This window comes from Rhinolophus sinicus, linkage group LG05 (genome assembly GCF_036562045.2).
Source record: "Rhinolophus sinicus isolate RSC01 linkage group LG05, ASM3656204v1, whole genome shotgun sequence".
NCBI lineage: Eukaryota > Metazoa > Chordata > Mammalia > Chiroptera > Rhinolophidae > Rhinolophus > Rhinolophus sinicus.
Genome location: NC_133755.1, coordinates 17,583,127 through 17,595,898, shown reverse-complemented (window position 1 = coordinate 17,595,898; position 12,772 = coordinate 17,583,127). Strand labels below are relative to the sequence as shown.

Genomic DNA, 12,772 nt, shown 5'->3' with positions numbered 1-12,772 from the left:
GATTAAACTCATACAAAGTATGATTAATGTAAATGTAAACTACAAACTGGATGATAGTGATATGTTAGTGTAAGTTCATTGATGTTGGCAGAGCGAGAGGCTGTGAGAGTATAGGGGTAAGGAGTATGTCATTTTGCTCAACTTTGATGTGAACCTGAAACTGCCCTAAAAATAAAGTCTATTAAAAATTAATAACTGGTGTGCTAACACAGTAAAAAAAAATTATACCAAGGCACATCCAAAAATATGTCTGATTTCAATATTTTTATTAATAGGCAGAATAGTCAATATTCAATATTCACTCATACCCTGAATGGTCCCTCTGCCTTCAAATTCCTTCTCATATCTCAAATATGGGGCAAAGAAACTACCAAAAACAGAATAACACATAGGGGAAAGCAAGGTCCTTTGTCCCCGCAAACCCTTTTGTGAACAGAACCATGAAGAGTATGTAGAAAAAGGATGGATCACTTTAAGTGTTCACTTCAAACTCCTTTAGGAGAGATAAGACATGCTAAAATACTGAGGTCATCCAACTATTGAAATTTCTGTGTAATTGACAACTAGGTTATTCTGCAATAGGGCAGGGAAGGCATGTCTGTCTCCATGGGAAACACTCCACCCCAAGGGTGGTGGCATTTGAGCATGGACCTGCAATGCTGCATGTGGGAGCCGAGCAACATATTCTTCCTGGCAATCTATCCATCAAATTATCTATCCATAAGTCAGGCTGGCCCATCAAGCTGGCCTGCTCTACAGCTGCAGCTGTATACTGGGCACAAATAACCAGAGGACTCTGGAAACATACTTTAAATGTTTCAACTGAGTCATGTGATATAATTTGCAGGTCCACACAGAAATGGTAATAACTAAAGTTAGTAAGAGATAACCATAGTTAAACTGTCCTAGTTTTATGGCATGTTATCTGTAGAACTCCAGCTGTGTGTGCCAAGTAAAGTTACAATGCCCGGATGTGGCCCTCTGAAGTCAGTTTACTTCCATTCTTCAATAACAAGTTATTGCCCACCTGTCAGTATCAGCGTGTACTCTTACTAGCTTACACTCGTTCAACTCACTGGTTCAGTTTGGATTCCTGTTTGACAGTTCTGAAAAATGAAACATCTGGATGACTGGTTTAGCTTTAATAGACAGCCAAGTGCAGTGTTGGACTCCTCCACTGACAGAGCAAAAATTCTGGACAATTCCAACATTGGGTCAACCAACTGCATCAAGTAAAACTAATTCAGGTGTCAAGTGTCCTTGAGAAGCTGTGGAGACCCCAGTTAACCTAAGTTGGAGAAAAATGTTGTATCCCAGACTAATATGTCAGAAATTAAATGAACCCAACAAGGCATAGTACACACATTAGGCACAAAGGAAGCACTTGTAAGTGGCATTCTGAGAGCTGCTGGATTGAGATCAGCCCAGTAACCTTAGTGGGACTCAATGTCAGTGTAGGATGGAGTGTCATCCATCTACTTGTCCTTTGCTGTTGCCAACCCAGGATCACACCAACCCCTTCTTCCACTTCTCTTGAATACATGACAGTTCCAAGGATTTGCTATTAAAAATTGACCGTTTGTTTCTGATTGGTGAAGAACTGAGGAAATGGAACATCTTGGGACCTTGGACAGTTCTGCCTAGCAGTCCTAGACTGTGGCTCTTTGCCAGGCAGGGTTGTATTTTTCTCAGAAAAATGTTCATGCTAAGTACCACTAGGAGAGTTTGGTTCTGTCCAGTGTGGGCTGTTTAATTCCCTAGGTAACGTAGTTACTTCCTAACAAGGGAACAAAAACGTGAGATGCTATAGTTCTCATGACCTCACGTTATCAAGATTTTCCTATGCTTGCTACTTTATAATCTTGCCATTGGAAAATGGAGCGACTTATCTCAGGGTAGCACATGCCAATGGAAAGTGGTAGCTGGCCATCATCCCTGCTGGTCATCTCAGGTGTTCATGACGGAAGCAGAAACCAGCCCGTGGAAGTTGGGAGTGGGCAGTGTACCTCTAGTACTGTTTGTCTTACAACATTCAAGCAAAGAAACTCAAGGTGAGAGCTGAAACTCATGCAGTTATGACTTACTATAGTCTCAAGTCAAAAATTAAAAGGGATTTTGGTGATAAACCCTCGATCATGTGTCTCTTAGAGTTCTAAATCTTTCACTCACTTCCTTAGAAAACAAATCAGTTAATAACTTAAGGTCCTGGCAAAGAAGATATCCCCTCATCACTGGCCAAGCATTCCCCTAGGAGAATCCCCTCACTGCAACTTCTCCAAACATAACATATTCAAGCTGTCAAGGCAAATCTTAACTGGGATATGAATCAGTGACAAGTGGGACAATACTCAGGGGCAAAGAGTGTCTATAACCCTCCTAAGACAAAGTTGAGAATGACGGGTGTGGGCTTTCCTTGCCAGAAGCTCAATTACTGCCAGTGGCTACAAGCCCTAAGAGGGCAGGTACCCATATTTTGTTGTCATGTCCACAACTATGGGAATGCCCATGGAGGATGCAGAGAGGAAAGCTAGACATCAAATCTGTGTCCTTTATTCCACCTAGTTGGCATATCCAGGAGCCATATGTTGAATCCTATCTCAACAGACTGTTGGCAAGGTTCTCAGGGCCCGAGGCACACAATTACCTGCGCTCTGCTCTCCAGAGATGGTAGGGGTGGGCAGCGGAGAGACGCGGAGCCTTGAGGCAGAACCCTCCAGCACTGAAGGGGAATCGTGAGTGAGGAAGTAGGATCATGATGGAGGGGGGCAGCAAGCGACGCTGAAGGACCTCAATTGGGCATTTTGAGGTGAGAGCGTTTTTCATCCAGCCCTCCATGCCCACTGACTGCCACAGCCAGGTGGTGGGGAGAGGTGAAGGTGCTGTTGCCCATGCCCACTGCAGTGCTGTATTCTCTGGGAAGCCCCTTTCTTTTTCCTGCTGTGCTCAGTCTGGGAGCAGAAATCATTCGTCAGAGGTATGTAGAAGCCACTCGCTGGAGGCCCACCTCTTTGGAGATGAGCTGTTTGGAGCTTCAGAAATGAGGTGGGAGGAAGTGGAGAGCAGAAGACAAGAGAGGAGGCGAGTGAGGCCACCAGCCCAAGGACAGAGGCTGGGAGCTATGTGCCATTGGGCCAGAGACGTGTTCAGTGGAATCGTGGGTAGTAGACTGAGACACCCCTGGGCTCAGTCACCACCAAAGATGGAAGAACTGGGGCAGAGGCAACTGGCCACTTGCCTCGGAGACAGAACTCAGGGACCAGATAAAAAAAAGACCCCACACAGAACTGAATCCCTCTGCCCCCCAGCAGTGTCAGAGGGCCTGCTCCAGACAGAGCCCGGTGGCCAGGGAGGCAGGGCTATTGCTGGGATATCATGGCAAGTGCCCAGTCCAAGAAAGCCACTGTGATGTCTTGCAGGCAGAGCCAGGTCCAGTGGGCAGCCTCACTGAACTGTGTCTTCACGCAGCTCCAGGTCACCTCACCTCTGGGAGGAAAGCAGAACACTTATGTGGGTTGCAAAGTAGTGGTGTGCAGCTGTGTCAAGTCACAAGGCTGCCACTGAGACCCACAACCGCATACCAAGGGGGCCAAGGCATGAGCAAGGGGCAGGGTGGCATGAGAGACCGGACAGAGGAGCCTTGTCCCTGGAGAGGGCATGCGGCCCCTGGGGCTCCTGCTAGAGCCCGGGCTGAGTGTCTCACCTGCACGCCTCGTGGCAGTGTTGCTGGGCCCGGGCCAGGGCCTCGAGCAGCATGTGCCACAAGGGCAGCAGCACGTTCTGGTAGAGAAGCAGGAGCAGCTCCCCAAGAGAACAGAGCAGCTGGTGCAGGGCATCAGGGAGCTGGAGCTGGAGCATGAAGAATGGACGGGTTAGTGACCGGCAATGCACCCCGGCCCTAAGGACCCAGTGCATGCGAGGCCGCCCCTTCCCGAGGACTCAGCCCTTGGGGAGACCAGCCCTTCTCTGAATGCCGCCTCCGGCTTACCCTCTGGGACAGACTGGTGAGGCTGTCACGAAGAGAGGCAAGGTGGGAGGCACAGTGGGCAAAAAGAAAGCTGCCTGTGGCACTGAGGTGGGCCCACGCCAGCTGCAAGCTGGGCCTCACCACGGTCAGCAGGTGGGAGCCCCAGGCAGGCAACGTCTCCACTAGCCAGCTGTAGAAGACGGAGGGAGAGAGGAAGGCTGAGTTTCCTCGGGCAGCTGGACTCCCCAAGAATAGTTGCAGGGAGGCCTTAGAAAAGGCAAACCAAAATCACTTCCCACTGACGGTCAATGTTGTCACCACCCTCAATGTCCAAGCCCTCTCTCCGCCCTCTCCCGCCTCCCCTTCCGGGGAGGTGCTTACCTGCAGCCTTGCAGGCTGTAGGAGTAGATCTTGGCACACGCTTGTTGGCCAGCAGGCAAGAAACCAGATGATTGGAGCAACCGGCCAGAAAGGGAGGCTGAGTAAAGGGGGCCTCCAGTGAGCTGGGCAGTGAGGGGGGCAGGGACTGGGCAGACAGACACTGCAGGCCCCAGAGCAGGCGCGTTGGGGGAGGGGGCAGAACTCAGTGTGTTCACAGAGCTGCATGCATGGAGGGAGGGCCGCACGGCTGGGAAGCCGAGCCCACTTCTCCTGCCCGGCCAGGTCACAGGAATGGTGCGGTCAGACGGAGGCCTGGACTTAGGCATCAGGAAGCCTTGGGTTGGGGTCTGCCCTCTACTTACCAGCTGTGATCTTAAACTAATTGATAAATATTTGTGAGCCTCAATTTTTCCAAGAGTTAAAAAGAAGGTAACACCTACTTAAAATGAAACCATGAACACACAAACATTTCTACACTGCACAGCGCTAGTCCAATCTGAAGTGGTCATGTCACAGCTGTGCACACAAAAACCTGTCTGTAAAGTGTGTCTCTGCAGTATCCAGGGCAAAGCTGTGTGTGCTGGGGACAGCAGCGCTCCACCCAGCTCTATGCTCCACCCCGCCGCTATCTCCCTGGTCTGCCAACCCCTGCTTACCCTGGAAAGAGCTGTGTGACCGGAAGTCGTGGCACAGGAAACCGATGACAAAGATCAGCAGCAACAGGAGCAGCTGCATCCAGGGCAGCCGGTAGCCCCACGCCTGCTGCAACAGCCCCTAGGAGGCCAGGGCGCAGGAGCAGTGGTCAGTCAGGAGGGAGACGGGCTGGTCTTGCCTCAAGCTAGGCTGTCCACAGAGAGGGTCAAGGCCTCACACTACCCCTGAGGCAGTGGGGGCTCCAGGGACAGGTAGGGCAGGAGCGTGACACAGGCCCAACCCAGGGTGTGCCACGACAGAGAACAGCGTGTGGGCTGGGGAGGGCTGGGTGCCCGCACCTTGCAGGCCTTGTCACACGTGGCGACATCCTGGTCATTACAGCTGCCTTTCCGTAGCAGCTCCTGGTTGGTAAGCTTGAAGGACTGAATGGTTTCTTGCAAAGACTTCCATGTCTATAGGGTAAGAAATATCTGGGTTGAGAACCTAAGATTTGGCCCATGAGGGAACCCTGAACCTCTGTCATGCTTCATTTTCCGTACCAAGTGTACCAACAAAGCACCTTCTCAGGGAAGGGGGGACAGCGGCTGAGGGGTACGAACCCAGAACCCAGGTGAGGCTCAGCTTGCCATGTCCTCCCAGCTCACCTTTTTGGGAAGCCGCTCCCAGGACCTGAGCAAATGCTCCAGCAGCAGGCTGTGGGGGAAGCACAACCCCTTCCAATCAGGGGGCCTGCTTGGCTCTTCCCATCATCCATTAGACCCCACCTCCTTCAGGCTGAAACTCTCCCCCACACTCAGAACTCAGAGAGGAGCCACTTCCTAGAGGCCACCCAGCAATGTGTCCACTCAACTTGAGAGGCATGAGCCCCAACAATAGTGACAAATGTTCCCCTTCTGCTTCTAAGACAGAAACAGGTTGGGAAGCATGAACTACGGTTTCTCTGTGTGGATCAAAGGCAGGTGACCCTCCACCCCCACCTGCCTGGATTGTGACAAGTGCTTGGGGTACAGCTGCCTCCAGACGCTGGCACTGAGGGGGTCCACTGTCAGGCACTCAGTCAAGCTGCTCAGGAGCTGCACAGGAGACAGGAGAGGCAGCCACTGCTGGGGCATGGGGATGGCGGACGGGGAGTGTGGAAAGGAAACCCCCTTCCCCTAAGTGAGGCCACCCAGGCAGCCCTAGAGGAGCATGCCCAGACCCCAGAAATCTCTGAGAGGCTGTAAAGGGGAGGCTGGGGTTCCTGAGCTAAACCTGGGGCTCAGAGATCCCTCGTTTGTAAGGAGCAGGACATCAGAGATCAGCCAGACCTGAATGTGCCGTCCTTTCGCTTTGTTCTTTTAGTGTCGAGCATGAGGGACTGGGGCAGGAGGCTGACAGGACTGAGCTAAGGGATGTGCAGGGAATGGGTCCACGAAGGCGAGGCCTTAGTCAGCAGACAGGGACCTCAGCAGCCGACCCCTGAAGGGTAAAAGGAGCCTCCCACCATTTCCTCACCTCTTTCTTCATCTCAGAAGGGCAGCTAGGGGTGGCTCTGGACAGAAAGGAGGGGAAGTAGGTATGCAGGGTGGATTCCGGCTTTGCCCCAAATGCCAGCACCTTCAGTCGGGGGTAGAGCTGACACAGCTGCTCCTGCAGGCTGGGGTGGGGATGGGGAGGAGAACCAGGCACAGGCTCTAACTGGAGTTGTGCCGTGTCCCTTTGCCTGCCTCAGAACCCACGCCTTGCCCAAGAGGGAAGTCGCTAGAGGCCTTGTACTGGCTCTGAATCTTTTTAGACTCAGAAGCTTCTTGGAAAAGCTGTTGAAGGTCATGGACTCTCTCCCCAGGAAAATGCCCATATGCCAATCAAACTCAAGGGTCCATATAATTTCACTTGAATTTGCAAGTTGTTCTAGGATGGCTGGAGCAGAAGGGAGAGGGATACACTGCCTGCTCCTACCCATCCGCTGGGATCCTTCACAGCAGCTGTGCCCCCAGGCAGCCCTACCTGGGTGTCAGGGAGTTGTTGGGCATATAGGCAAAGTCCAGAAGTGGGAAGAAGTCTTTGGGGCCAATCATGCCAAAGCCCTTGGTGAGGTTGGGGTGCATCCTGTGGGATATGAAAGACACAAGTTTGTTGGGAACCGCCACCCAGGCCATGATGCCAGCTAAGACCGACCTCTAGGAAAAAGGGCATAAACTCTACCCTACTCCCCACCCCTTAATGCCGCCCTCCTTTCTTCCTCGCCATACATTCTGACCCTAATTCTCCTCACTCTATGGACCCCAGGATCCCAGCATCCCATTTTGCTGAAACAGCCACTTGGAGACACCTGGGCCCTCCCCTTGCTGCCTCCCCCCCACTACTCACCGGAGCAGGCGATCCAGGTATGCAATGGCGAAGGGGGACAGGGACTTGATGCCCAGCACAGGCAGCATGATCCCCAGCCACACTGTGGGGACAAAGGTCAGGGAGGAAGCCTCAGGCTTGGATCCACTGGGACATTAAAGACGAGTGTCCCGGTTTTAAGACCATTCCCCTCACCCCCACTGCCTTGTTACCTTTCAGTCCCTCGGTGAGGTTGGCAAAACCTGCTTGACCCAGGGCCCACATGATGGTGAGACACTTTGCTGGTCGGTTCTGGTGGGACCTCAGCAGTTCCAGGAACTGAGGAGACCAGTGGGGGAGGCAGGCTGGGATGGAGCAAAGCACCAGGAGCACCCCCACAGCCAGGCAGGAGAGCTGTCAACTGGGAGAGCGACAGGCTGAGGGCCAGCGGGCTCTCTGGTCATGTGGTGCAGTGATTCAGAGCAGGGGCTCTGGCACCAGGTGGTGGCCTTCACCCAGACTTGCCACTTACTAGCTGACTGACTCTGGGAAAGTGACTGAACCCCTCTGTGGCTCACTCTTCTCATCTATAAATGAGAGTAACAGCAGTACCTGCCTCATGTATATAAAGCAGACACACAGCCAGCGCTAACAGTAGCAGCCATTATGACTGCCTTACGGGGTCCTCCACGAGCCCTTGACTGGGTCCAACAGTGTGGACTGTACCCAGCCACCCAGTCCTAGCCTGCTGGTATCCTCACCACCACGCTGAACTCACTTTGCCCAGGTTCATGGTGACAATCTTGGGCTTGTCTTGTAGAATGGCCTGGATACAGATACGGTAACCATGTAGCGACTCCCCTGGAGAGACATATGTTCTCAGACTCACACACAGGACCAGGCATCCCAAACCTGAAATCTCCCGTTTGTCAGGTATGAGCCCAGAACCCAGGCCCAGCGTGTCCTACCCTCTTCCTCCCTCCATCCCTCCGCCTCCCAATAAAAGAGTGTTGAGATGAACACATTTCTAGAAACAGAACAACCCAGCCACTCTTGACGCAGGAAAAAGGGAGCAGGTGCCCAAGACGAGGCTGGGCTATCCCACATGGGCGTCTCACCTGGCGTCTTATCCAGCTCTTGCAGCATGGTGAACAGACAGTGGTCAAAAAAGAGCTCCAGAGATCCTGCTGCCTTTGCCAGGAGCCCTCGGATGGTCCCACGCAGCTCCCGGCTCACCAGGCTGTAGGGATAATCTGGGGCGACAGGCCTCCACGTGAGTGCTACGACCAGAAGCCTCTGCCAGCTCTGAGTCCTCTGCTGTGCTCCCCGAGGATGGTGAGTGGAGGCAGAGGTCCCTGCACCAAGACTGGCATCCTTCCCATCCCAATGAGGTCCCGCTTTCACGGCCATGATGGTTTGAGAACAGCTCAAATCACCCATATAAATCAGGGCAGTGGGGGGCCCTGGGGTCTGCCGTCACTATGTAACGTGCGTACACACAGCCCTTTGCGAATTTTCTTGAACTTGTCTGAGCTTGAGGGAGTTGGGAGAACTAACCGTGAGTATGCTGGCTCAGTGTGGGTTCACTTAGAGGTGCCTGGAGCTTGTAGTTGAGATAGCTGGCCAGGTCCTTCAGCCACACGGATGGGTTCCCAGAGAACACACTCTGGCTCTTGTCCAGTTCCTTCTGCAGAGCTGCCACGTCCAGCTGCCAGGGACACAGGCCCCTCAGAGTCAGTTGTGGGTAAGTTTTGAGTGTAGAAAAATGGGGTAGAGGTGGGGAAATGATTGAACTAGGTGGTGGTAGGAAGAACAAAGGGTTTCTGCTTTTAAACATGAGTATGAAGAATGCCACAATTTTGCTGCATCCAGATCTTTACAAAGTGTAGGACAGCTGGAATTGCTGATCTCAAGGTCCAGTACGCTTAGGCCCTTCACATGTTCAAGGGGAACAATACAAGACAAGCTGCAAAATGAAAGATTACTGATTCCACGGTGAGAGAAACCACAAGTCATTTCTCTAACCCCTCCCTGGCATCCATGAAGTTTCAAGGCTCTCCTGTCACTAATTTGTTTCCCTATAAACTTCTTATTTCCTTTTTACCCCAAGTGCAAACATCCTATCTCTTGGGGTTTCCATCCTCCCCTGAACGCCTCCCCTCAGCCAAGTGTCCCAAATTCCACAGGTGTCTCAGCTGCCCAGCCCCGCCCGGCTCCTTTCACTTTCTCTACATCCCAAGTCCTCCCTCTTTCCCCACCTAAAGTCTAGGCACACTCACAGCTTTCAGTGCCTCCTCCAGGCTGCGGAAGCGGCCCTGTTTCTGGTTTTGGTTGGTGAGGGTCGCCTCCTTTTTAGTTTGCTTCTTGTTCCCTGGTTTCTTAGGCTCCACAGCAGGGGGTGGAACCTGCTCTTTATTCTGCTTCTTCATGATTCTCTCAAAGCCCAGCTCGTAAAGGGTGCTCGTTGTCTGGATTGGAGCTGGGGTGATGACAGGCAGAGAAGGGGGGGCCGTCTTTGGGTCATGAGGGCCTCACAGGAACAGGGGTCCCTTCCCCCACACTGTCGCCTAATTCATCTCCAGGGAGGAGCTGCCTCAAAGCCCCTCCTTGCTGTCCTGCTTAGTGGGCAGACCAGGGAGCCCTCTTGGTTGCTTCTTTCAGTCATTACAGCTCATGAACTCACAGGCTCTTTCACTAGATGAGGCATTTATTAGTAAATCAGCGTATGTGGGAACTAGTGGAGGGGTTGGAGACAGAGGGCTGCTTCCTTGGTGAGTGGTGACTAGTCTGGGAGGTCAGAAATTCTCCATCTTGGTTCTACCCCATGTCCTCCTGGTTCAGATGTGACAACGCCTTAATCAACAAGTGGCAAGATTTCTCCAGGAGACTGAGGAAACAGGTGCCACTTAGAATAAGACTTGGTGGGTGTTGAGAGTGTGAGGTGGGTCATTTCTCCCATCCCTAGGCCTCCTGTCCGTCCTCCCTTCCCCTCATCTGCTGGTTCCGTAGGGAGGGAGCACCTTGTATAATGAACCAGAATGCCTCTTGCCTGCATTGGGACCCCTGCCCATCGAGGCCAGGCTAGAGACCGGGAACGGCTGGTAGGGTTTGTGTGTGCAGTGAGCTGAGCATCCGAAGGCCGGAATCCAAGTTCCCTCTGACACGTGATACTAGGCAAGGCCTCTAACTTCACTGGGTCTCAGTGTACTCGTCTGCGAGGCGAGGACAGCAACCTCCCTCGTGCTTTCTACCTCTTGTGATGCTCAACAGAGGGAGACAAGGCGAGGGTCGCGCCCGCTGAACCGGAGGAGGCAATCGGCAGGAGCGCTCTCGCCTCCAGGAGCCCAGGGACGTTCTGACTCCGGGCTCCCGCAGCTACTCGTTACCACCCTAGAGGGGCAGGCCTGGGCCAGACAGCGGCGCGTACAGCGGGCCCGGTGGGTACTCACGGGTCAGGTCGTATTTCCACACTCCGTTCGCCTCCCCAAGCGCCCGGCGGTCCCCTCCGCCGCCTCGCCCACTGCCGCTCGCCCCAGGCCGCCGCCCCTTCTTCACCACCTCCCAGCGCCCCCCACCCGCCGTCTTGGCCGCCATGGTTCCGACCCTCCCGCCAACGCCACCTCCCTGGACTTTCCAGTCGGGTACAGACGCACTGCGCTCTGCCACGTCTGCTCGTAGGGCCTCACAGAGCGTGATGCCACCCGCAAGGCAGCCTGGGACTTGTAGTCTTTCGTTTTTGCCAGGTTGTTCCCAGCGAGGGGCGAGGGGCATCATAGCAAGAAACACCCAGGGAAAGATGTTGGGATGGGGAGGCTATTACATTCAGCAAACTTTTTTTTAAAAAATGTATTTTAATTTTTTTGTGTGTGGGAGGGATATTGAGGGACAGTGTGTTTCTCCAGGGCCCATCAGCTCCAAGTAGTTGTCCTTCAATCTAGTTGTGGAGGGCGCAGCTCAGTTCCAAGTTCAGCCACCATTAATCTTTAGTGGCAGGGGGAGCAGTCCACCATCCCATGTGGGAATTGAACCCAATCTTTAGTTGCAGGGGGCGCAGCACTTGTTGAGAGCTTGCTCTAACCAACTGAGCCATCCCGCTGCTCCTCCCGAAGCTTAGCAGCAGCTCATTGTCTTCAATCTAGTTGTGGAGGGTGCAGCTCACTGGACCATGTGGGAATCCAACCAGCCACCCTGTTGTTCAGAGCTCACGCTCTAACATCCGGTGCCCTCAGCAAACTTTTATTGACCATCTACTGTGTGAAGGCCACTGCATTGGGTGACTTTGTGGAAATTTAACTGGGTTTTTCTTTTCTTTCTAGTAGTGCTAGAAGGATGGAATGGAAATAGTTCTCCTCACCTCCGGGAAGAGTTTGAAGATTAAATACTTCCTTCCTTCTAGGAAAGTGCTCATTTTACTGTTGTTCATGATTAAACTTTGAGTTTAATGGGCTATAAAAATCTCTTGTGAAGGAACAAGGAAGAGGATGGAGCTCCAGGGAAGAGGCAGTTTTTGGAGGGTGGAGTGTGGAGAGTCCTTCTGACAGAAGGCAGAGGAAAGTCTGGGGTCTGGGGCAGCCAGGGCTGGGTTTCCCCTTCCAGGCAATGGGAAAGAAACGGCTCTGGCGCTGACTGCAAGAGTCAGTCCCAAGTCCCAGATATGGCAGGGAAGTGATCAAGCACCCCAGACCTGAGGAACCACTCAAACAGGTTACTGCTCAGACATTCACTATCCCTGGAGGGCCTCCCACCATGCTTGTAGTATCAGGTGAGACCACAAAGCTTGAAGCATCCCAGCAGGGGAGGATGAGGGAGGGTGAAATGAAAGTAATTTATCACAGTTAAGGAAATATGCTCTTTCGTGTACTCTCCTACATTTGAGGATGAGATTCATACCTGCCGTAATGAGGTACAGGCAGGCCAACCCTTATAGTAAGACCTAATAGAGTCCAAATTCCTACAGGATGGACAGCTTAGGAGATGGCATTTGCGATGGGTCCTGAGGAATGGAAGACTTTTCATTGGTTGGGGATCAGGACCAACGGAGAGACTAGGCCAGTTGTATGGATTTATTGATTTAAGCAAAGGCCTAAAGGATGCATATGGCTGGGAAAGGCTGGGAAACTGGAAGTGGTTTAGTGTGACATCGCTTAATGGGATTTTGGAAGTGATGAGTTGGAAAGGAGTCTGAGCCCATATGCTGTGGGCCTTGCCTGCCAAATTTGGACTTTATCCTCCAGACCTTGGGAAGCCAGTGGAAAAGGGGCATGATCCACTTTTTTAGAAAGGTAAATGGGGATATGTGAAGGATGCATTTGGGTGGGGGAAAGGCAGGAGGTGGGCGATGAGTTGTGGCCTCCTTCTGCCTGCCGTCAGCCCCTTCAGGCCTGATCGTGGCTGACTTTGCCTCAGGTAGCTCTGAGATGGAGTGCTTTTGCCAAGGACCACATTGGAGTTGATCATTAATCAATT

The 12,772-nt window shown here is 52.6% G+C and overlaps 1 protein-coding gene across 2 annotated transcripts; it reads right to left on the bottom strand.

The window, feature by feature from the left end:
• Positions 1–2,534: 2,534 nt before the first annotated feature.
• On the bottom strand, positions 2,535–10,951 carry TMEM214 (transmembrane protein 214). Of its 2 annotated transcripts, none has more exons than XM_074331808.1 (17): positions 10,756–10,951; positions 9,586–9,785; positions 8,864–9,272; positions 8,425–8,559; positions 8,085–8,167; positions 7,540–7,645; positions 7,349–7,430; positions 6,986–7,087; positions 6,494–6,635; positions 5,981–6,072; positions 5,644–5,692; positions 5,338–5,451; positions 5,002–5,119; positions 4,346–4,442; positions 3,986–4,154; positions 3,701–3,846; positions 2,535–3,483 (listed from the first exon to the last, which is right to left on the bottom strand). In XM_074331808.1, exons 3-17 carry the CDS (start codon positions 9,141–9,143, stop codon positions 3,357–3,359), a joined length of 1,842 nt encoding a protein of 613 aa, XP_074187909.1. In that variant the 5' UTR covers positions 9,144–9,272; positions 9,586–9,785; positions 10,756–10,951; the 3' UTR covers positions 2,535–3,356. The 2 variants fall into 2 exon arrangements, with proteins under 2 accessions (XP_074187909.1, XP_019590925.1); XM_019735366.2 differs by having other exon boundaries at positions 8,864–9,014; positions 10,756–10,940.
• Positions 10,952–12,772: the final 1,821 nt, after the last annotated feature.